At 37.5% G+C, this 25,151-nt stretch overlaps 1 protein-coding gene across 8 annotated transcripts in view; it reads left to right on the plus strand.

Annotated features, from left to right (window-relative positions):
• The window catches only part of LOC134224461 (peripheral plasma membrane protein CASK), a 456,884-nt gene that overhangs the window by 396,192 nt on the left and 35,541 nt on the right, over positions 1–25,151 (plus strand). For 3 of the 8 annotated variants that reach the window (XM_062703820.1, XM_062703842.1, XM_062703835.1), the window contains 5 exons: positions 19–252; positions 16,632–16,661; positions 17,632–17,739; positions 21,406–21,544; positions 24,784–24,837. In XM_062703820.1, the coding sequence (XP_062559804.1) occupies positions 19–252; positions 16,632–16,661; positions 17,632–17,739; positions 21,406–21,544; positions 24,784–24,837 (565 nt within the window). The remainder of the gene's footprint in view (positions 1–18; positions 253–16,631; positions 16,662–17,631; positions 17,740–21,405; positions 21,545–24,783; positions 24,838–25,151) is intronic. The other 5 variants (XM_062703827.1, XM_062703854.1, XM_062703863.1 and 2 more) reach the window with 5 other exon arrangements.

A 25,151-nucleotide genomic window follows, 5' to 3' on the forward strand; every position in this document is an offset into this window, starting at 1 on the left:
ATGTTTCCACCTCCAAAGGGTATAACGTTGAAGATGACCGAGGACGGGCGATGCATCGTGGCCCGGATCATGCACGGCGGCATGATCCACCGGCAGGCGACGCTGCACGTCGGCGACGAAATTCGGGAGATCAACGGCCAACCGGTGCAGCACCAGACCGTTAGTCAATTACAGCGCATGCTGCGGGAAGCGCGCGGTTCCGTTACGTTTAAGATAGTTCCTTCATATAGAAGTGCCCCACCACCTGTAGAGGTAAGCCATGGGCGGGGGATTTGTGTGGGTCTCATTTTTCAAAGGGGAAAAAAATATGTGGGATGATATTTGCGATGCAGCTGCGTACTTTTTGGGAACGAGCCTGCATTTCAGAGTGTGTTTGCTATCTGCTGCCGTCGTTCGCTGTCACTAACAGATAAAATGTATGCACATAAGTACCAACCGGAGACCACATAAAGGAATTTGATACGGGTTTACCGTATCGTGCAAAGCGCAAAAATCTACTTTGGTAATATATTTTATCAGTTCTTTTTTGGATGAATGCACAAGTACCTAGCTGCAGCGGATCATGATTTTAAAGTATACAATCTGTATTATTTAAGGTAGCATTAAAGTTACTGTCTTCAGGTGCGATAAGAGCAAACCTGACTGGCGGAGTTAAGCTGCAAAATCATTTAGGCTTTTCCTTGGAAATTTCTTCGAAAATTCATTTCAAAATTTCTCCAAGAATTTATTCGAAAATTTCTTCTAAATATCCTTCAGAATTGTATTCCACTCCACTTCCACCAGAAAATTTCTCCTTTGATTCCTTTTGAGTTTCCTCCAGGGACTCCTTCGGAAAATCCTGTGGAAAGGCCTTTGTTAATTCAGAAATTTCTTCGGAACTTTCTTTTTTACCTTTCTCGTGCAATAAAGTTGTACCGAAAGGCTATCACTTCACTCCAATATCGAACTTTTTATAGAAGGCTCAGAGACCAATAGTGTTATATACTAATCGACTCATTTCAACGAACTGAGCAAATGTCTGTCTGTGCACACATGCACATGTGCCATAAAAAACATCAGCCAATTTTTCACATAGTAATTCTAAACCGATTCTCTCACAACAAGTTACATTCGACAGATAATAAAGCGTAGTTGATCACTATTAAATTTCATAACGATTGCGTATTCCAAAAAAAATCTAATTATTAAAATAGTTATGAAACATAGTAATTTAGTTATAGCATGTCATAAAATGTCTTGAAGTATCAACCCATCCAAGCTCTTCTACTCGATTTTGTACACGACTTTAGTAGGGGAAAAGTGGGTAAAACCGACACCTTAAGCAACTTTACAGTTCCCCAATCTATGAAGCAATTTTCCGTCCTAGAAATTTCATACAAACATACTTTGGCTCTTCATGCATCAGTCCATGAGGTCTTAGGGCAATATTTCTTGATAGAATTAGATTTATGATGAAAACGCGAACAGTCCATCTTCCAGCCCAAATAGCTGGGGTGCGGGTAAGATCGACACCACATAAGGGTAAAACCGACACATCAAGTCTTTATGGAATTGAACATCATAACAATTCTAAATGATGTTACAACATAATAGAAAATGTTTAACAACATTCATTTTAATATTTGTGTATGAAATTAATGTTTAGGGATCGCTCATAAACGATGGTTGAACAAAATTTTATATATTTAAAATCATCACCACATATCATATTTTATTTAGTTACTTTAGTAGGTCGAGTGAAAAATATATAGAGAATAAGAATGTTAGTAATAAATTTACTAACTACTGTAAATATTGATCTACATTTAAATTTCACTTATTTTAAAAAGTTGTTTATAACGGCGATTTAAAATAAATGCGTATGGTGCAGTTATGACAAGAAATGAAAATGACCAGTTTCGTGACAAGCCACATGTTTACAGGGGTTAAAATGGATCACGAAAGAACAACACTAGAGAACGGGTTGTATATATCTAAGAGCAAAATAAGCCTAAAAATACGGTTCTACTTTGAGCGCTATTGTTATCCGACCTGCAGGCTTTTCCTTGATGACCCAATATTACCCACTAGACCTATTGTCACGCCCAATGACGATGTGGTATGTAATCAGTCTATGAATAAGTTATACTCCTCGGCGCCTCGTTTTCCAATACTTGAATGATATTATGCGAATGATAAGTCTAATAAAACAGAGGTATTTCGTGATTCGATGGCAGGTGTCGAATTTACCCCAACTGATAACATAATAATGATGAGATACATGTGAATGTTTATAATTAGAAAAGTTAACTATTTTTCCACAACATACACAAAATGATGTTCAATTATGGATCAGAGATGGAATAAATATTGAAAATCAACAAATTATTGTCGAAAAAGCTTATACACCGAAGCCAAAATTTTACATAACTTATCTCCTCAATGGTGATCAATGCTAATTGTCTGTTTATTATGACTCTAACACATCTCCGCCAGTTACAAAATGACTAGAAATACAAGAAATCAAACGTTTATTCTAAGTGTGTTGAAATTCTGTCCGATAATCACTTGAAATCAGAGATTTGAAGTGGTGTCGGTTTTACCCGCAGTGTCGGTTTTACCCACAATTCCCCTACAACGATTGAAACGCAAGTTTTGATTGCGTGCAATTTACGACGCATAACGCCATAACGCCATAACATGCTAATAATACTTTACTTAGTAATTTTAAAATTGATATCACAAATTATTCAGCATTTCATCGAAAATGCATTTGATTGTTTGATTGGGCTGTTTAATAATGCACGAGAAAGGCACAATCACTGCTAGGTGGATCAATCTGGGTTTTTAAGTAAAACCCTACAAAATTCATGCAGGGGTTGTACCGGAAATATTGTTTGTAGATCTTTTCCTGAAATTAATTAAAGAATGAAGTAAGCAATCCTGAAAAAAAAATCAGAAGGATTTTTAACAGAAATATTAAAGGTATTTTCAAATGAGTTTTTCGATGAACTCTTAAAGTAATTTCTAAATGATATGTAATAGATTTTATTAATTAATTTCTAAAGAGATTCCTAAGAGAATTTCTAAATAAATATTCGAAGGTGTTGAGTTGTTTCTCATTTTCGATGGAATGTCCGAAGGTATTCCTAAATGAAGAATTCCTGGATGAAGTTCTGAATAAATTCCTAAGTGGGGACTCTTACAAAAGGCGGAAACACGGAATTGTTATTATCGTCTTTATTTAAGAGGTTTTCAGCCCTTGGCTGGCTCACCTCTGGATACGGAAACACGGAAGGCGGAATCACAAAAGGCAGTATCTCGAAAGGCAAGCTTTCTCATACTTGTGACAAAAGGCAAAATGTATCTTAAGGCGTAATTACAAAGGAAATACGAACGGCGGAATTTAAAAAAGCAGAATTTTGTCTTTTCTTAGTTTCACACAGGCGTCTGCTCGAGGTAAGGAAGGACATATTTTATTCTTTGAAGGCTCGCATCTGCCCGGTCTAAGATGAAAGAGGACATGATTCCTTCTTCAATAGCATGCTCTTCTGCATATTTGTCTATTTTATATCGGCGGTACGCCGTTTGACATAATATAATTTGGCATAATAATCGTTTGGTATAATAGCCGTATGGCATAATTGATTAAAAATAATATATATTTATAAAAAATACAATAGTTATTATTGGAATTTAAATAGATTACAATTCCAATATGATTTTTTTCTTCATTTGCACATAGGCTATTCTTTCAGTTTAAATGGCTACACTTTAATAATTGATATTCTTATCAACGATTTAGGTTCTTTTCCTCAGAAAACTGTTCGTCGAAAATCGTATACCATTTGAATCTTTTTCCCAGAATATATTTAATAATTTCTAGGAGACCATTCCCCAGCACCTATTATTCCCCAAAAAGTGAAAGTAAAAGAAATTCAATTTTATTGAATTTTCGTTCGTAATTTCAAATCAAACTGTCGAGATAAGGCGAACGCGTGGCCTTTCTTTTAAAGCACGCATTTGCACGGTGCAATGCAAAAAGGGAGATCATTCCTTCTTTAAATATAGGCGATTGCTCTGGATGAAAGCTCAACAGAGTTGATGATGCCTTCTTTGCAAGCATGCATCTTGCCTTCTTTATTTTAAATATCAAGAAGTCTATGTTGAAGTCCAGCTTCTAGTAATTTGGGTAAAGAATATCATTATGGAAAATAGGTTCCTTTTCATTGCATCATGCCAAACGACTATTATGCCAAGTGACCATTATGCCAAGCGGCTTTATGCCAAATGGCTGTATGCCAAACGGTGTACCCCTTTTCTATCTATTGAAATCTCATCTCACAACTGAAACACTAACAGCTTCTTAGCTTGGTATCTATTAAGCACATCTAGAGTTATTAAGTCTACGATTTCCATGCTTCGGAAAAACTTCTCAGACCGTACAGAGATTCTATAACAGTCACCTTCACCTCAGCATGGTATGCTTCGTACGAAGCCATATTCCTAATCGCTGAGCTACGAAGGATCTCCCCACTAAAAAACAAGAAAACATGCATCTGGCCCATCAATTGCCAAAGTATATCTTTTTATAGCGAAAAGAGAATCATGCCGTTTGATCCGTTGGTTTAAAATGTCCGCCTAAGTTTAAACAGCCGAATGCAATTCTGCCTTTCGTTATTCTGCCTTTTTTGATTTCGCCTTTCGTGTTTCTGCCTTTTGTATCGTTCCATTCTGCCGTTTCTCATTTTTGATGGAATGTCCGAAGGTATTCCTAAATGAAGAATTCCTGGATGAAGCTCTGAATAAATATCCTAAGTTAAGCTTCGAAAGAATTCCAAGAATTTGTTCCTATAGTTATGGAAGGGATTTCCTGAGGAATTAGTAGAGAATTTGTTTGACATTATATATGGTCGGGGTTCAACCAAATCACACCAAGCGCCACCGAAAAATTACCCATTTTCCTGCCCAAACTTTCGTTTAGCAGATTCAATTGATCGCAAATCGTGTCGGATATCCCTCAACTCCATTACAGAGGATATCATAGTGCAAATGCATGCTTGAATTGATATGAAACGATTTCTATTGTCTCTGTACGAACAAAATATCACAAGTCCGTTAAAAAGCCGCTTGGTGCGGTTTGGCTGAACCCCGACCATATAATGAAATATTTTCTGATGCAATTCCTTGAAAAAAATGAAAGGATTCCTAATTCAATTTCCGCAGGAATTCTCAAGGGAATTTTTAAAGGATAAAGAAATTTTTGAAAGGAAGTCACGCAAAAGGTTTTCCGAAGGAAGAACTTGTAAAAGAATTTTCGAAGGAAATTCTAGAAAAATTTATGAAGGAATTTTCGAGGATATTTTGAATCGTTTTTCCGTATTGAGAAAAAATGAATTTTGACAATAAATAGCAGGATTCTATTGGATATTCCTCAAAATATTCCTTCCAAATTTATGAGTCATGGGTTAGGACCGGGACAGCACCACTTGCTCGCGGCTGCGGAAAGGTACTACGCCGGCTTCGGTGAACGCAGTGTCCGCAGGTTTCGATGGTAGGTAGCCCGAGACCAGTCAAACTGCTCGGTTGTGGACCTGGGCTAGGGAACGTGTGACTTCGGGCAGGTTGATTAATGTGAGCTCGAGTCCGTACAATAGGTGACTTGCAATAACCGCATCTGCAACCCGGAGGCGCAGAGCACAGTCGCTTCGGGTTATTTTCCTGGAAATTAGCTATCATATTGTACCTTAGGGGCCATACATATATTACGTAAGCACCTATGGAGGGAGGGGGGGGTCTGTCGTTTTCTTACGCACCATATAAATAAAAAATCATTTGTATGAAAAAAATCTTACATGGGGGGTGGGGGGATCGAAAAATCCAGAAAAAATGCTTACGTAATATGTGTACGACCCTTTACCTTACATGATTCCTGGGTTTTTGCAGTGTTCAGTAAAGGTCAGACGACGATCCACAATGATTCCCAGGATATTCATGGAGTTCTTGGTGGGGATGGTTATAGGCTGGCCGGGGGCCGGTGGTTATTCTGGCAGATGTAGGTCTTCACGCACTTACCAGCGAGCATCATGAAACCCACTGATTGACACCATTTAGTGATTTTATTGACGGCGACTTGGGCTTTTCTCCGGATTATCTTGGGATGTTTGCCGACGGCGATGACGAGGATGAGGTCAGCATATACAATGATGTGTATGTCTTTGGGAAGGTCCCTGAATACCTCCTCCATCGCGACCAGGAATAATATGACCGCAATTTTTGAGCCCTGGGGTACTCTTTCACGGTTTTCAATGTTTTATTTCCGAGTAGTACTCGGAAGGAGCGGTCGAGTAGGAAGTTCTTAATGAACATAAGGAAATTACCGGATATACCCCAGAGTGCCAGCTTCCTGAAGACGCCGGAGGCTCATTCACGGTTGTATGCACGAGAGATGTCCAAGGATACGAGCTCGGCGTGCTTGTCTTGGGCCTTCGCTTCTTCCAAGATCAGGCCGAGGGAGGCAACATAGGCTCGGGTACCGCGGCCGGGGCGGAAAGCATATTGCCGGTGGTCTAGCTTGCCTGTGGTCTCGAGGAAGTGAGTTAGGCGTCGGTTTACCATACGCTCCATACGGTAGCTTCCCGCCTCGTTCGGTGGGTCTTGACTTTTTGGTATTGGCACTCCGCAAGGAATGTGCCGCTGGTCCACTCTTTGTTAATTGCCTTCAAGAAGGCATCCTTGACGCTTGGGGGCCAGTTTCTATACATACCCGGCGCAGTCTGGACCGACATACTTACCTTGGCCTCTTTGAAGCACGAAGTCTAGCTCCGCCTTGGAAAAGGGGTGATTCATGTTATTTCCGTCGTCTGGTGGTACTTGGAAGGTAGAAATTTCCGCTGCGGGAGCTGGGTATTTCTTACGAAAGGTTTCGGGATACTCCAGATAGGATGATTTCGGTGGAAAAGATCGGCCGGATGTGTGGAAGAGTGCCTTGGAAACAGTTTATCCGCCTCCAGAGTTCAGTTGACGATTGGTCAGGTTTATCCCGTCGATGGAGTCGTCCCAAGCCTTATCCACGGCATCGGGCAGGGTCCGGCGACAGTAGTTTCTGGGCGGTTTGATAACTGGAGCGGATTTCGTCGAGGGGAGTGGGAGTCGTGTTTTGGTTTTCTTTAGCGCTCGGCGGGCCTTGCACCGGGCTTTTACCGCTTTTTTGTGTTATCACTCCACCAATGAACCGCTTTGCGTCCCGGGTTGTAAATGGTTCTGGGAATGGTGCTTTCTGCCACATGGAGGATGGCGTCGGAAATTTCGATAATGGCAGCTCGCGTTCGATGTCTCGCTGAAAACTGCCCCAGGGGGGTCCCTGTCGGCGGACCAGAGCAGCCTACCAACTATGCCGCTCGATGTAATGGAGATAACGACAGCAGACTCCGTGACCCTCGACAGAAGGTAGGAGTGCCATCGTTTAAAATTATTAATTTACCTCTAGCGTTGTTTGTACGGCTGCTCCAGGACTGGTGGAAGCCGTTTATGTCTCCTATGATGATCGCGGAAGTAGGGAGGTTTCCAAAAATACTCACCAGTCAATTTCTGAGGTTTGAGAGCTGGCCGCTGAGGAAGTACATCGATACGATGGTTACCGGCAGTAGCCATCCTATCTTTACCGCGGCGATGGGGAAGTAGGCAACAACAGGGATTTCCGTGGGAGGAGTTTCCTGCAGGATTCCTACACAGATAGGAAAAGTTGTTGAAATTTACGCGAATGTATAATGCACATAAAGGGAATGCCAAAAAGAGCGTAAATTTAAACGATATTATCACCTGAATGAATGCAATTTGTATTGCATTATGTCAGTTTTTATACGAATAAGTGTCATAATGCTATGTAAATTGCATACATTTAGGGCGAACTTGTTGGGAAAGATCCATGTGCGCACAGAATAGTGCAATTTTCCACGTCTTTATTATTTACGCGCTGATTACTTTTCATTATTTTTTTCTGTGTAGCTCGTCATACTGGTCGGCTATTTGAGTTGTCGGATCTAATAGAGGCAACAGAGCCTATAAAACTACTTACTTGGCAGTTCTACCAGTCACACGCTTCGTCCGTGAGGCTGCAGTTGAGGAATCGCCACTCTCGCTGCAGTCTCTTGGAGCGCGATCACGCTTGGGGATTTGCGTTGGTGTAACGACCATTTCTTCGCTGTCACTGAAATTGTCGAAGGGATTTCGAATACTTGTTGCGTCCACCTTGCTCGTATTTGCTTTGCTGGTTTGCTCGATCTTCTTGGTGTCCTTCTTGTCATTGCTTTGGATAATGGCACGCAGCTTCTCGATAACTTTGTCCTTAACTTCGAAATTTCTTTGCAGCTTGCTGATGGTTTTCGTCAGCTCCGACACTTTTCGGATCAGATCCTCGATCGAAAATTCATAGATTGAAATTAGGCCGATACAAATATTGTAAATCTATTTTGTCTCCCCCGCCCCCTCGGATTTTTTTTGCCAAAAAATAATGTTTTGAAGGGGCAACAAGATAAAATTCGGATAATTTTGAGGATTTTCAAAACATTCTTTAACAAATCCGAGGATTACTATGTCTGAAACTTGATTATGCATATGAACAACATGTGATAGATTTAGTTCGGAAAAGGTATTGGAGGGTAACCGCCCCTTCGGTGGGGTTTGATCCCACGACCCCAGATCGGCTGGTACCTGGTGCTGGGAATTTGGTTTCATCAGTACCCGCTAAGCTGCGGTGGACGACGGAGGTCCTTCGTAGCTTAGTAGGGAAAGCACCTGTCATGCGAACTGGGGTCGTGGGATCAAACCCCACCGAAGGGGCGGTTACCCTCCAATACCTTTTCCGAACTAAATCTATCACATGTTGTTCATATGCATAATCAAGTTTCAGACATAGTAATTAATTTCCACTCCGGGTGGCTTAATACCCGGCATATAGGCAATTAACTTTGAATGTACTGAAATCCGAGGAGTTTTTTGATTTTTTAATTTTAATATTTATTTTTCATTATTCCTTCTTGACCTTTCGGAGACCAGTAGGACAAAAAGTTGATTAAATATTTGTAACGGCCTTATAAGAAAATTTCGTAAGTCATTGCGAAATTCCTTTGCTAATTATTTTCGAAATATGTTTTAAGCATTCTGCCAATACTTTCTTAAGAAATCCGTTCGGAAACTCTAGGAAGAATTGCTTTTAAATTTCCCTCAAGAATTTCTTCAGATCTCCAGCAATTCTTTCGCAAATTCTTATAAGAATTCCTTCACTGATGCGGATATTTTTGGTAACTCTTCCAGGAAAAACTTTAGACCTTCCGTAGATTCCTTTTGAAATTTCTTCGGAATTCCCTTTGAGCATTCTTTCGGGAATCGCTTCAGAAAATCCTTCAAAATTTCTTTAAGGAATCTTTCGGAAATTTAATTTAGAAATCCTTTTGAGACTTCCTTCCAGACATCTTTAAAAATTTCTTTCAAAATTCGTTAAGGAAATCTTTTCAAATTTCCTTTAGAAACTCTTTTGGAAATTCTTTTAGGATTTCCTTTATCATATTTTAAACAAAATTTCGTAATAAGGTACCCCGGGGCAAGTGAAAATACGGGGTAAGTGGGTACTATGGCTGCCGATTACTCGGTGAACGTTTTTAATGGTAACAATGTTCTAGAAAGATTAAGCAGAACTATCAACGAATTCACCTGACACAAAAATATTTGGAATCAAAACCATTTGCGGCACCATACTAATGGTATTGCTCAATCATAACTTCAAACTACCGCGAAAAGCTATTACCTTTATTTTAATTTGATTGATTTCCAACAAAACATTCGTTTCTAAATTCATCATTGATGTAGAAAGTGAATATTTTGAGCAATTAAATAATTTTGTGACATTGTAAATTATTTAAAAGTTTTGATTTAAGCCAAAATCTGCAATTATCACTTGCCTTTAAGTTTTAACATACATGGGGCAAGTGGGACATATTTGAACAACATTTTCGATTGAGCCATTTTACCTGTTTTTAGATTGTTATCTAGTGAAAAATAACATCGACACTCATATATCATATGGACTGAATCAAATGCAGTTGATATCGTTGGTTTCGATGTTAAGAAGTAATATACAATTGATTTACCAAATGCAAATTTTATTTTCTGAAACTTATCTCCCGCATGGAAAAGAGCAATGGTTTTAACTATGCAAAAATTTCAGTTTACAGTGCATCAGATTATAAATAGACTATTTATTCTACAATAGATCAACAGGTTTGGTCTGCTGTTTTGTTATTTTCTAACTTCGTATCAGATTTACAGGTTTTCAGATAAATAAAGTGCTCAACACATGAATTGACCATTTCGTTCTAATTTTACAACACTGCACATCGCCTGAATAAAAACTTACCTTTTGAAGTTCTGATTTATTTAATAATTTGTGTTCTATACAGAGAAACATTCATTCGGAAAGTGAACAAAGATGTGCTTATCCTTCCCATCTAACACATTTGGTAAGAAAGGAAGCTAATGGAAAGCCAGGCAACAGCCGCAATTAAACAGTAAACCGGCTGTTGTCTTGTTTTTATATCTGCTAATTGTAATCCCTTTCTTGTTGCAAAAACAAAAGTCTAACAAGCAATAAACCTCCATCCTTGATCTGCAACACTACGACTCAGGAATGACATGAACATTATATCTACATTCTTCAAATTAGTTTCGTTCGGAAATATAGAGCAGAATAGGTCCCACTTGCCCCGTTTTAAGGGGTAAGTGGGCCCCACAGCTAAATTTATTTCTTTCACTACCAATATTGTTTGTAACTGAATAAATGGCTTACAACACGTCTACACTTCAACAACGGAAGCATATAATGATGTATCCGTGGTTAATGTCCTGAAATACCCTGTTTTCTAAGTATGCGTTAACAATTTTGCTAAACTAACGTTTTTTTAGGTCCCACTTGCCCCGGGGTACCTTAACTTTTTCAACAAAATTTCCGGAATAACTCATACAGTAATATTACATTGTTTAACTAAAGGAATTTCTAAAGAAATTTACAGAGGCTTTTTGGGAGGTTTTACGAAAGAATGTCTGGAGGAGTATTCAAATGCGCTCCTGGGGAAATTTTATAAATTATTCCTGTAGGAGTTCTCAAAAGAATATCTGGACGATTTTTTAGAGAAATTTTAGAAGAAATTTTTGAAGGAATTTCAAAATGTATTTCAGGAGGTATTTCCGAAAAAAATCTTGAAGTAATTTCCAAAGAACATTAGGTTTTCGAAAAAAAAAATCTCAACCAGTTTTTAAAGGAATTGTTCAATAAATTTCCTGAATAACTGTTACAGGAATCCACGAAAAAAATCAAATGGAATTTTCAAGCAGAAACCTATTGGAATTTCCATATAAATTTTTAGATTTCTACAGGAATTCATTCGAAAATTACTTCAGAAACTCCTGCCAGAATTTCTTCCGGCATTTCTGAAGGAATTCCTTAGGGAGTTCTTCTAGAAATTTATTCGGGAATTCCTTAGAAAATCCGGACAGTAGTAAGATAAAACACTGTTTTGAATTTGGAATTAAAACCCAAAAATATAGGGATTGCAATCGATCCATCTTCAGGGCTTCCGTAAATCTCCGTAAATTTCTCCAGGTGATATTTCATGAACTAATCCAAAAGTTCGTTCGAAAAGTCCTCCACACATTTTTTCGTATAAAATACCCCCAGGAAATAATTCAGGTAGGCATCCAAAAGTTCTTTGAGACATACCTTCAAAAGATCCAGGAATTCCATCGTAAATTTCTCTAAGTAATACATCGAAAATTCCTCCAGTGATTCATTACTAAATTCCTCAAGGAATTTCTTCAAAAATCCTCCGCAAATAAGTTTAAAAATGTTTTTGGAAACTCCTCCGGAATTTTTTTCAGGAACTGCTTAAGCAAATTTTCAAAAAATCAGAAATTCTTCCAGATGTTCCATTCCTTCGGGTCCATGAATTTCTTAAGAAATCTCCGAAATTCTAGAATTTCTCTGTACATTCCTCCAAGAATTGCTTCAGAGTTTCCTGCAGTGATTCTTTTGACAAAGTATCAGGAAATTACTTAGGAAATGGATCCACACATTCTTTTGGAAATGCATCAAGATATTATTTCAAAAATTTCTATAAGAAAACCTTAAAAAAATCCTTGAGAAATACTCGCGTCTTGAGAACTTCTTCAAAATAACCAAAATAACGAATTATTTAAAGAATTTCTTGGTTGGTTTCTCGTACGGGAAATTCTGCGGCAATATCTACGGGAAACCTTCTAAAATTGATTTAGAAATTCCCTCGAACTTTTTTAAGAAATGCCTTCACCAATTATTTCAGGAATTACTCAAAGAATTTCGTCCAGTAATTCGGAATTTCGTTAGAAGATCATCCAGGAACTCTTTCGATTTGTTTTTGGGAATTCCTCCGGATATTCATTTAAAATATTTTCGGAAATCACTTCAGAAATTCCTTTAGAAATTCTTTTAAGAATAATTCGGAAATTATTATAAAAACTATTTCAGATATTTTATCTGAAAATAAGGAAAATTACTTCAGGAATTCCTTTTGACATTCGTCCATGAATTCCTTCTGACAATTCTCTGGAAAGGCCTTTGTAAATTTCTCCTGAAATTCCTTAGAAACTTCCTCCAGGAAGTCCTTCGGAAATTCTTTTAGTGAAGCAACACGGAATTTCTTCCAAATTCCAGCAGTAATTATTTCGGAAATTTTGTTGTAAGAATTTTTCAGAAAATAATTGAAGAATTAAATAGGAAATACTAAAGGAATTTTAGGAAGTACTAAAAGAATTTTGGAAGAAATTCCGTGTGGTTTCACTAGAAGAATTTCCGAAGGATTTCCTGGAGGAAGTTTCTAAGGAATTTCCAGAGAAGTTTACAAAGGCCTTTCCAGCGAATTTTCAGAAGGAATTCCTGGACGAATGTCAAAAAGAATTCCTGGCGTAATTTTCTTAATTATTCCTGGAATTAAATCCAGGAGGAGTTCTCAAAAGAATTTCTAAAGGAATTCCTAAAACATACCTATTGCAAAGAAATTCCTAAATCAATTTTCGAACAAATCCTAAAGGAATTTCTAAACAACCCAAGTAACAATCTCAATGCTTCGAAGATTTATGCTAGTTTTATAGAGGTTTTATTACGGCATGTAGAAATGCTTAAAGTTTTATTTTGGTTTTATTCAGTTGTCATTTAATTAGATCCGCAAGAGTACTTGAGAACTACGTTTTGAATTCCAATATAAAACCACAGCTCTTTAGGTTTTATATTGCTCCTGTGTTCCTCCTCAGAGCTAAAAAATGGAACTGACATAAAGCCAGCAGTTAAGTTATATGTTGGTTTTGATCAAGACTTATAAAAACTGCCAAGCTTCGTAGAGTCCTGTATAAAACCCACATATAACCTTTACTCCTGAAGAAGACCTGCATAGGAATACGAAGCTTGAAACTACTACTATGGATAGAAAATAAATTTTCAGCACAAATTGTTAGACCCACGGAAGTTTTTTCATTTTGCTTTCAGTCGAAAATGAAAAAAAAACATTAGCAAATACCTTTCCATTGCTCTGCTTTCAATGGGATGAACATCGGAGCCATGAGTTGAAATCCAGGAGCAGTTCCCTTATATATTTAAGTCGTTGAAAAAACTGCTCAAACAGCATTTGCTCATGAGGGGTATGAAAATATGTATTTAATCCAAACATGCTTTGCCAATTTAACACGAGTAAAACACTTTTAAGGTACAAAATATACCATTTAACAATTGCCACTATATGCTTTTTAATTGAAATACTTATTTTTAAAAGTACTTGCATTCGATGCCGAGGGCAGAAAAAGTTTGTTTATGATTTTTTTATATCTGTCTACATTGTCATGTTGTCATTATATATAAAACTACCAAGCTTTAAGTTTGACCAAGATAAAACTTGCTAGTCGTACCACGGTCTTGAAAAAGGCCAAGATAAAACCTCTAGGTGTTCGAAATGCCCAGATAGGACCAGTTCAGGAGTGATGGTTATATAGAGGCATTTTTTATGCAATCAAAGTTTTATTCGAAAAAATGTCGCCGATATGAAAAAAAATAATGAATTTCATAATCGAAATATCATGCAAATTTCTATTTCACCTTTTAAATGGTAAAAATGGACATCCTAATATGTTTTAGGAACAATGCTTTGATTATTTGATCAACCAAAGTGGTTTTTCATTGAAATTATTTTTAAAATAATTAACTAAGGCAATTAATTAAACTTGAAAAATTCTAAATAATAACAAATTAACGAAGCGCATTGTTAAAATACTAATTATTTATCATAGTTTCACCATGAAAAATCCCTGGCATGCCTTCAAACATGCATAGAACACTCAAAGCCAGATATGAACTTTTATTGAACTGGCTGATAATAATTCTTTTATTTTTGTTGTTGACATGTAATCCATGTATTGCAGGAGAAAAGGAAATTTTTTCCGAGTACAAACAATAAACAAATAATCAACCTGAGAGTTGACAACTGTTTCATTATCGGCTTATTTGTTGTTGTATCATAGTCATGAAGTGGTTGTATCATGGTTATATAGTGGTTCTCAAAACCACCAAGTCTAGAGGAGGTTTTATGTTGCATGTTTTATGTGAGACTTGAAGTATATTATAAAACCGTTGGTTCTGAACTGGAACGCATATTAGGTTTTATTGATTGCAATAAAACTGGGCCAACTGGCTGTAACATGGTTTTATAGAAATCTACAGGATGTTGTGGAAACTGCGAGGACTGCATGGAAGGTTTTGAGATTAGGTTTTGAAGAACGCTATAAAACTCTGATACAACCTTAATTGTTACTTGGGAAATTGCTCAAGAAATTTTCGAAGGATTTCTCGTAAAGTAAGTTTTAAAGTAATTTTTAAAACAATTTCTGTAGATATTCCTAGAGAAATATCCGAAGGGTTTTTCATATGTACTTCCGCAGAAATTTTAAAGGAATTCTTGAAAAAATTTCCTAAGGATTGTCCAAAAGAATTTCTGAAGAAAATCCTAAGAGATTTCGTGAAGTATTTTCCGAAGAAGTTTTAGAAATTTTCTTGGAACTCCATCTTTGATTTTCCAAAGAAATTTCTGGATATATCTCCGATGTTATTTTAGGAGGATTTTCCGGGGAAATCCATTGATGAAATGAAAGATGAGTTCTTGGAGGAATGTACAAAGATTCTTGAAGAAATTCAAGAATGTCGGAAATCACTTAAGGAAATCATTCAAACGAATTGTTGGAGAACGGAATTTCCGATAGTATCTGAAGGGACTCCTGAAATAATTTTCGAATGAGTGCTGGCAATATTCTTGATTTTTTTAGAAAACCTTGAAGGATATTTACAAAGAAAAATTTCGGAATTCTTAAAAAAAATCGGAAAAATTCTGGTCAGCAGTAAAACCCGGTTTTGACTCTGGTACCGCTTGGTATCTATGGAACTGCTTGAAAATCGTGGTGAACAATCCGAAAAAAGTCATATTGGAAGAATTTCTGGTATTCAACCTGTATTTTTTTTCTTAAATTCAGGATGAAATGTTGGAAAACTTTTTAGAAGAAATGTTGGGATATTCATGGAAGAATTCCTGGGGTAACTCCGAAAGAGTTCCTAGGGGAATTTCGACAGAAAAATCATGAAGGAATTCCAGGAGAAGTTTTTGAAAACTTTTGTTTTTTTTAAACCAGTGCTCGCGGAATATTCAAAGAAATTACTGAAAAAAATTCCGAAATAATTTCTGGAGGAATTTGCAATTGCGTTCCTGCAGGAATTTCCGGGAAAATATTGGAAGAAATTTCCGAAAAAAAAATTCTGGAGGGATTCAAGGAAAAATTTAATTTCGGGCCAACTATTGTGGGTTTTATTTTGCGGATTTCCTGTACATATAGATTTCCAGAACATTTCCTAGCAACTTTCAGAAGAAATTCCAGTAGAAGTTTCCGAAAGAATGAAGTAATCTATGGAGGGAATTCTTGAAGATATTTTTCATGGAATTCTCAGAGAAGAGTTGCCTTTGAATTCCTAGAGCAATTTTCATAAAAGGGGTGTTTCAAATTCTACATCTCAAGATTATAAGACTCTCCCACCTCCTCTGTAACGCTATTTTTTTGTATACCGATTATATCCTCAATTACAAAATATGTGAACGTAATTTTTGAACGGCCTCAATGCTCCTAAGTGAATTTCAAAAGAATTTTTGGACGATTTTCTGGATAAATTTTCGTTACGCTAAACGTAAATTTTCTTTCAGTTGGAATGTAGAGCCATAGAAGTAAAAACAAAGGAATTCTTCGGGAATTTTCGGAGGAATTTCTTGATGACCCTCGGGAGGAATTTTTGGCTGATTTTCGGGAAGAATTTCTGGATGAACTCTTAAAGAAAGTTCAGGAGAAACATCCGTAGAAAATCCTGGAAAACAATCCGAAAAAATCCTAGAGGAATAAATATACGTAATAAAATTGTTAATTGATACATTCAACGGTATTCAAAATTATCAAATTTATCAATAGACCCTAACGATATTTACAAACAGGTAGCTCAAACTAATGCTTTTCACAATTTCGACTCTCCAATCCAAACTATGCAGCTATTCAGGATAAGACCAGCGCCTGTTTTAGTAAGTATTCTTTTGAAAGAGCAAAAGTGAATTAAGCTCTATAACACATGCATGCCGATTCATAATTTTCTCATATCATTTGATTCAGTTATCCGTCGTTTATCTAAATTAGGTTCCAATTAATCTTTTGTTGTAATTACTGGTGGAATGCGCTCATACGATATGCATCTAAATTAATTGCAATTATTACTGGAGGCGTTCAGTTGATTTCATGGTGGTTAACTTTTATGTTTTCGATTAAGCCATTCGATTGTAAAGTTGTAAACTCATTCAATTGCTACCAAATCCGCCTGGGAGAACAACAACTGGCATTGAAATCGGAGCAGTATGCATCACAACATTTGAATACCACTTTATAAATCTGGATAAAAAAAAATTCATCAAGTGCATTCGGTTCTGACCATTACCAATTGTGGTGTCCCTTTGATAAAAAAAATATTTTCAAAAAATAATACTAACTATCGGTGGCAATTAATGCTCTTCTGCGGAACGAACGATTTTGCCATTTCAGCCAAGTATGAACGTTGAAAAACTAATTGGGGCATCATTTGGCTTATTCATGAAAAAGTTAATTTATGTTCCCATCACCCATCAACAGGGGTGAAAAAAAAATAAAACTTCCTCTGCCATCGCGCAGCCAGTGCCAACCGGCACGACTGCGAACTCATTTACATCACTAAGTGGGAATATGAATGTTTCATTATTGTCGTAGTATGTTGATTTTTTTTTTCGGCTTCACCATATTTATTCGAGGTTATCTTCATTTGCAATTCGGATGCTGTCATTTGCATGGGCGAATTTGTACAGATCTTTCCTGATATTGGTTCATTTCCGTGCAAAAGTTCGTTTATTTTAATAAAGTAACACCAACATTGAATGCAACAGCCACACATTAATCAGCAGTGGCGTCAGGGCACCCTATTAATCGGATTTATCATTCTTTTTCCCGGTAACCCTCCAACACCACCTGGTCGATCAGATTTTCGTTCGTGCTCAGTTCGATTACGACCCGTTGGACGACGAGTTGATTCCGTGCGCACAAGCGGGGATAGCTTTCCGAGTTGGTGATATACTACAGGTAAGTGGATGCGATTTAGGCTAATTGTAGTAAATGGTAAAATTTTAACAAATATTCTTGAGTTACTGCGTAAAATAATATTTTTTAGTATGTATTTGTATTTGCTCAATCATATTTATATATTTAGTGTTACATCCAACCAACGGAAGCCATATTTTCTAGATTCTGGTCAAGACTTATTTCTCTGCATTTCGTCTTGACTCTATGTAGTGTTTAGTATTTTGGTAATAATGAACGAAATGATACAAATAGCTCAGGGTTTTCCCAAAATCTTTCCAACAACGTGAGGACTTCGCTAAAAACCATCAGTTTTCTGGGTTGAAGCATGGTCCATTTCACCATTTAATCTTTAACTGAATAGTTTTTGCACAACCCTGCCAGCTTATTCCGTAATAGAATTGTCCCATTGATTTCTAGATCTCCACACGTCCTAGATTAATATTTTTCCAAGCACTATGTAGGTGGCTACGATCCTCAGTAGATCGCAATGGCTCACAACTTCTCGCATAATTTGTCTTTTGGAGGGAATTACATGGCTGAATAGTAAAGGCTTGAGATCTTCATGAAACTGTGTAGTGAATTCAGATAAATCGTTCTTGGGAACCCAAGACATATCAAGGACACGTTCTGCAACAGTTAACTTCTCCACTAAAAAGTGTTTCGTTGCTTCATTGACGTCTACCCCGACACGTCGAAGAATTTTATCGGAGTTAGATTGTCTATTTCGAATGTCGGAACCAGCTCTGCTCGGAATCCATTGAACCTCCTCTACAATACGCACTTCTATTGTATCACGGCTATCTGATGAGCTATTTGATAAGCGCCGATGCTGCTTCTGGATAAACCTTCTCATACTCCTCGCATTAATTGGTGTACTTCACATGTTGAGCAATGCATGGACAGCATTACCACCCGGAAGATTACAACGTCCATAACGTAAAAAGTTGGTTTTTATCCAGGATTCGATCGAAACAGGAATATGAGAGATTGCCGATCGATTTGCTTTACAAAAATTTGGTAGAACATTTGGCGAACATCTCCTACTGTAACGTACTCTCATTGACGGAATCCACACAAGACCCTCATCAGTGGAACCAGCAAATCTGGTACCGTCAGTAGCATAGAGATACTTTTCCTAACCACCCACCGCATACTATACAATGCGTACTCATTTGTGTGATCCTATAAACTGTTCCAACTGTTCAGTCTAGCACGTTGATCTTCAGATGACTTCAAGAATAAAAAAGGTATCACTAAAATGGATTCGACAGCGAAATGATCATTAACAAGACTGTGGAGCATTTCGTCCGCCTTACAGTTGTACTTGTGAAGCATCACGCAACTGGTAGGCTGCTTTGCCTTTACGCCACCTCCAAAGATGGTAACGTGTTTGTCACGTATTTTGGGGCCCTCCTTAGCCGTGCGGTAAGATGCGCGGCTATAAAGCAAGACCATGCTGAGAATGGCTGGGTTCGATTTCCCGTTGCCGGTCTAGACAATTTTCGGATTGGAAATTGTCTCGACTTCCCTGGGCATAAAAGTATCATCGTGTTAGCCTCATGATATACGAATGCAGAAATGGTAATTTGGCTTAGAAACCTCGCAGTTAATAACATAAATTATGACTAACACGGCTACGCAGTATCATCTAATTGAAACGAGTTTTATTTATCGTCCGACGTTTCGACTCGGGATTAGTGTCTTCTTCAGGGATAAGACACTAATCCCGTGTCGAAACGTCGGACGATAAATAAAACTCGTTTCAATTAGATGCGACTGCGTAGCCGTGTTACGCATAATTTATGATTGAACGTTACAGTCGACTCTACCACAGCAGTTAATAGCTGTGGAAGTGCCTAATGAACACTACGAGGCGCCAAAGTCCCAGTGGGGGATGTAATGCCAATGAAGGAGAAGAAGAAGAAGAAGAACGTATTTGTCAAACGCCTTCAACGATACTCGGGGAAGCTTCTGCGTGTGGAGTGACCATTCTAGTCTTGAACTTTGTAATAACTTTCCCATTAGCTCCGACAGTAACATGGGATTAGATAAATGTCCGCCTCTTTGATGTAGATAACCAAGCTACGCACTCCTCTGCATGAACTACCTTTGGAAGATCTGATGAAAATCTGGATGAATTTTCTTTGGAAATTCATATAAAGGTATTCCGGAAATTTTAATTATATTTTGGAAATTCAAATGAACTTCCTCTGAAAATTTGAATGAACTTCTCATGACAATTTGAATGAATTTCTTATGGAAATATGAATGAATTTCCTCTGGAAATTCGAATGAATTTCCTCTGGAAATTCGAATGAATTTCCTCTGGAAATTCGAATGAATTTCCTCTGGAAATTCGAATGAATTTCCTCTGGAAATTCGAATGAATTTCCTCTGGAAATTCGAATGAATTTCCTCTGGAAATTCGAATGAATTTCCTCTGGAAATTCGAATGAATTTCCTCTGGAATTCGAATGAATTTCCTCTGGAAATTCGAATGAATTTCCTCTGGAAATTCGAATGAATTTCCTCTGGAAATTCGAATGAATTTCCTCTGGAAATTCGAATGAATTTCCTCTGGAAATCGAATGAATTTCCTCTGAAATTCGAATGAATTTCCTCTGAAATTGAATGAATTTCCTCTGGAAATTGAATGAATTTCCTCTGGAAATTGAATGAATTTCCTCTGAATTCGAATGAATTTCCTCTGGAAATTCGAATGAATTTCCTCTGGAAATTGAATGAATTTCCTCTGAAATTCGAATGAATTTCCTCTGAAATTGGAATGAATTTCCTCTGAAATTGAATGAATTTCCTCTGGAAATTGAATGAATTTCCTCTGAAATTCGAATGAATTTCCTCTGGAAATCGAATGAATTTCCTCTGAAATTCGAATGAATTTCCTCTGAAATTGAATGAATTTCCTCTGGAAATTGAATGAATTTCCTCTGGAAATTGAATGAATTTCCTCTGGAAATTGAATGAATTTCCTCTGGAAATTGAATGAATTTCCTCTGGAAATTGAATGAATTTCCTCTGGAAATTGAATTTCCTCTGGAAATTCGAATGAATTTCCTCTGGAAATTCGAATGAATTTCCTCTGGAAATTCGAATGAATTTCCTCTGGAAATTCGAATGAATTTCCCCTGGAAATTCGAATGAATTTCCTCTGGAAATTCGAATGAATTTCCTCTGGAAATTCGAATGAATTTCCTCTGGAAATTCGAATGAATTTCCTCTGGAAATTCGAATGAATTTCCTCTGGAAATTCGAATGAATTTCCCCTGGAAATTCGAATGAATTTCCTCTGGAAATTCGAATGAATTTCCTCTGGAAATTCGAATGAATTTCCTCTGGAAATTCGAATGAATTTCTTCCGCAGAAATTCTAACATGTCTCATGTGAAAACTCAATAAAAAATTATAATAATTCTGCCCCGACTGTTACCAAAAAATTGCAATGAGCATATGAATGAATGAGGATAATCTTCTAAAAGTGTTATATTTGACCCTGTGATTGTTTGAAAGCGTACACTTTTTTTTTTTAATTCTTTTAAATTTATTTTTCAGCAGATAATTTTCTCAAGAAAATATTGTTTGGAAAAGCAATCTCATGAGTGCACCATTAACCAATTATATTCAATTTTGTTCTTATATCAACCCGCAGATTATAAGCAAAGACGACCATCACTGGTGGCAAGCCCGACACGATGCAGCGGGAGGATCAGCCGGTTTGATACCTTCGCCTGAGCTTCAGGAGTGGCGCATTGCCTGCCAGTCGGCAGATAAGACCCACAAGGAACAAGGTAGGACTTGTCTCGATTGTCAACTTCTGTTTTTTTTTGCCACACCCCATCCCATCAACGTGATGTATAGGACATATGATATTGAACCATGTTGTGTGTTACACATATGAAATAGCATCCACCACCACAACCCACCCGTCAACATCATGCACATTCACTGAACAGAGGAACACAATGACACTGCCACACTAGTAAATATATCCTATTGGTGCAGTATTGAAGGACGAAAGGAATCGACGATCAGTTTTGCATACATTCAATTGAGGGTCGCAATGTGCTGCACTATAGTTCGACATCGGAGCTTTGTGGGATTTACGAAGAAAGTTTCACTCAGCTTCCGTCGTTCCGTTATAAATTCTTCGGCGAAGCCGTGATGACACCGATCCGGGGACCGTGGTTCAAGATGCACTAATCAGTAGGACAAACGAATTTAGTCATTTAGCAGATTTGTTGAGGATTCTGCCAGAACGCAAGTTTTCATTGCGAGGGTAATGCAAAAAGTGGGAAGAAATATCATGTAAAATTAAAGTTGTGCAAAATAAATCTAAAAAATTTCTTTGCAAGAGATGCGTTGTGTAAAATTCTCTCCTAGTCTCGTCTTTCAGGCAAAACGGGAATCACTTCCTTCTCAATATCTGCAGGCAGAAACCGTTGCGCGTGGAGAAAATCATCCGCACGATACTTCTTTGGCATTAAGTTGTCACAAGATAAAGAATATGTTGATCCACCTTGCCATGTTCCTAAGGCGTGTGTTTGTCTGCCAACCTACTCTGGCTGGTAGCTTTATCGGCGGGTCCACTTTCCGCCCTCGGCATCGGCATAAAAAGATGCCTTTTTCTCATATCCCGACCGGAGAAATACAACACCCAGCCGTGGCATCTTCCGGTACGGAAAACGAACAGATTGGGGAGCGTTCGCAAATTTCATTACGCATTTTTTGGAATTTTCATACAAAAAGTTTAACGAAAATAATAGAGGAGCATGGAAATGACAGATTTGGAGTGAAAGATGATTAGGCCATAATTATGGAAACATCCCTTGCGCAATAAGTGGATGACCCCTCACCCGACTACGGAAGAGCAGTTCCGTCCAATCCGTTTCGCTTCTTTTTCGGCTTAGCTACCCACACTGGTGATTAGGAAGTGGTATGCGAGTCGATAATAATCCGGAGACGGAGCATTGATTCGAACTTCAACTGAACCGGTCAGTCCCTTTCGGCTCGACTTTGGATGCACTACCGGTCGGTTTCCAAGACTCTCAAGAGACGTTCCGTCAAATTAAGTCTCTTGAAAGGATGGAGAATCGAGATACTGATGGACTACTTTTGTGCTTTTCCGGAACGAAGAAGAGATAAATCCTTTCATTGGAAAATTTCCATCCGCCTAAATTATCCCAAGCGAAAATGGACCCCTCTAAGGCATAGGGAAAAAAGGTTGCACTTTAGCAGAGAGGATTTTTCATGCTTATAATGCTGTGCATCGCATCGTTCCTTCCGGAGACTGCTATTTGGTGAACAGTTCATTTCTTGTAAATAAATTCAATTAAGAACACCCATGGGTCCGCATAATTTTTTATCTTGGGTATTAATCCTTCTCAGAGATGCAAGAGCTATATATTATAATAGATAATTGGGATGCGTTGAAATTTTGCCGCTGTACGAATTCCAGTATTTGGCTCAGTAAAAAAAACTCTCAAAGCTTTAAAATCCTAATGTTTAAAATTTAGAATTAAAGTAGACTTTAACGACGATTCAGACTCCTGTGTAAAAACGAAATATTCAATATAAAATCTATGCTGTGTCCCCTATTGGATATATATTTGTATCGTTACTCTTTGTTGAAGTACCACACATTCTCCCCAACAATTCCCGAAAGGAGACATGAAAATCCCCGCTAAGGCCATGAGAAAATATAGGTACTTCAAGTCGCAATGGCTTTTCTTTTTTAGCCATAGTTATTTATCAATACATCTTCCGAGCTGACTCCATTTACAATAGATAGGAGCGGCACAAACAAAAGCTAGAACAAGAAAATCTTCCTTCGCTAGGAAAAAAAAACATATATTCCGCAAATCCTCAGCAGTCTACAAATATGTTGCTTTGGGTAACGTTTTTCCTACTTTTGAATTTTAAATTAGTTTGCCTCGTCGTTGTCGTCGGGTACCCTTGCTATGAATATCAACGTTAACGTTGAGCGGAAGGAATTCGGAAGAATTTCCCTTCCAGATGCCTTAAGCTCTTCAGCTCAGATTGAGAAAAGAGGAAATGATTTGTTTTTGTAAAAGCTTCGTCTATGTCTACCATGTCGAAGTTCTTATTAGTCTGCAGTCAGCTTTTCATAAGTTCTATGCATCTCCACAGTTACTAGTCGTAGGCTTCCTATGGACAGGTTAAAGGGTGGGTGACTACGTCTTGAGATCCGTAGCAAAAGCTGTCTAGATGAAATTTATTATTTTACTTATTACAAATACTGACATCGATGAATGAAATACCTTGTTTCTTATTTGACTGCGACCCGAAAAATTTCTGTCTTCTAATAGTACGGTTAATGTTAAAACCCTATAGAGTAAACGTAAACTTAAACGTTCATGTTCTTTTTTGGTCAAAATGCAATAAAAAATAAAGCTCCTGAATGTATGCAACACGATTCTGTCACTTACTGAAATTGTTTGACTCTACAATAGCGCACATACACTCATACCCACAAACCCATAATTGTACCGTAGGAAAAAAAATCTGTGTTTGTCTCGGTTTTCGTCATTCCCCGTTTATCGGTTTCACCAATTCTCATCCGCAAAATGCGTTCCGTTTTCGTATGCGTGCGTGTGTGTGTTTTTTCTGTTATGCCCTGTTTAGAAAGTTGCTCAGCTCAGCTCTGTATACATTTTAGTTTTGGATTTGGCCCGCAGTTTATGTTCATGAATCACCGTGTGAATGAGTTACGATTTCGGTTCTGCTGTGTACTGTTCCCGGTTTCTCTATTTTTTTGTTATCTTCCCAACTTCATTACGTCTGTAGTTATTGTGATAGAATACTGTATTCCCATATGTTGATCCATTTGATATCATCTTTTTTTTTAACGTTGAACATTTTTTCAAATATTTTGTTACAAACCAACGAGCAAACATGAACACAACCAAATAGTTTAAAACGATAAAAACAGTGGTCGTGAAATCTATTGAAAAGGAATTATTTTGATTGTTTTTTTTACACACATACACTCACATACACGTATGTATAGGAGAAGTAGGGCCCGGTTGCTCGGCACACGCAGAAGGATGTGACGGATCTACAGGTATTAGATATAATGCAAACTAAAAAAAACACGTGCTCGTAATAGTTTTGGTTTACTTATTCTTTGACTACTCAACACTCGAGAGACAATACCAAAGTGACGAGTTATTCGAAAACACAAATTTCGTGTACGATCGACTATTTTTTTTGCATAGGATACAAAGAACATATTTGTAGCCAACGAAAAATTCAGTTGATTAATTACGAACCATCGAAATTTGAACCGTTTGTTTGAGAAACTATGAACCTAAAACACATAAAAAATCGAAAACGAACATTTATATGATAACTAGCGTGAAAGAAATTCGAAAAAAT

This window comes from Armigeres subalbatus, chromosome 1, assembly GCF_024139115.2.
Source record: "Armigeres subalbatus isolate Guangzhou_Male chromosome 1, GZ_Asu_2, whole genome shotgun sequence".
In the NCBI taxonomy this organism is placed as follows: Eukaryota; Metazoa; Arthropoda; class Insecta; order Diptera; family Culicidae; genus Armigeres; species Armigeres subalbatus.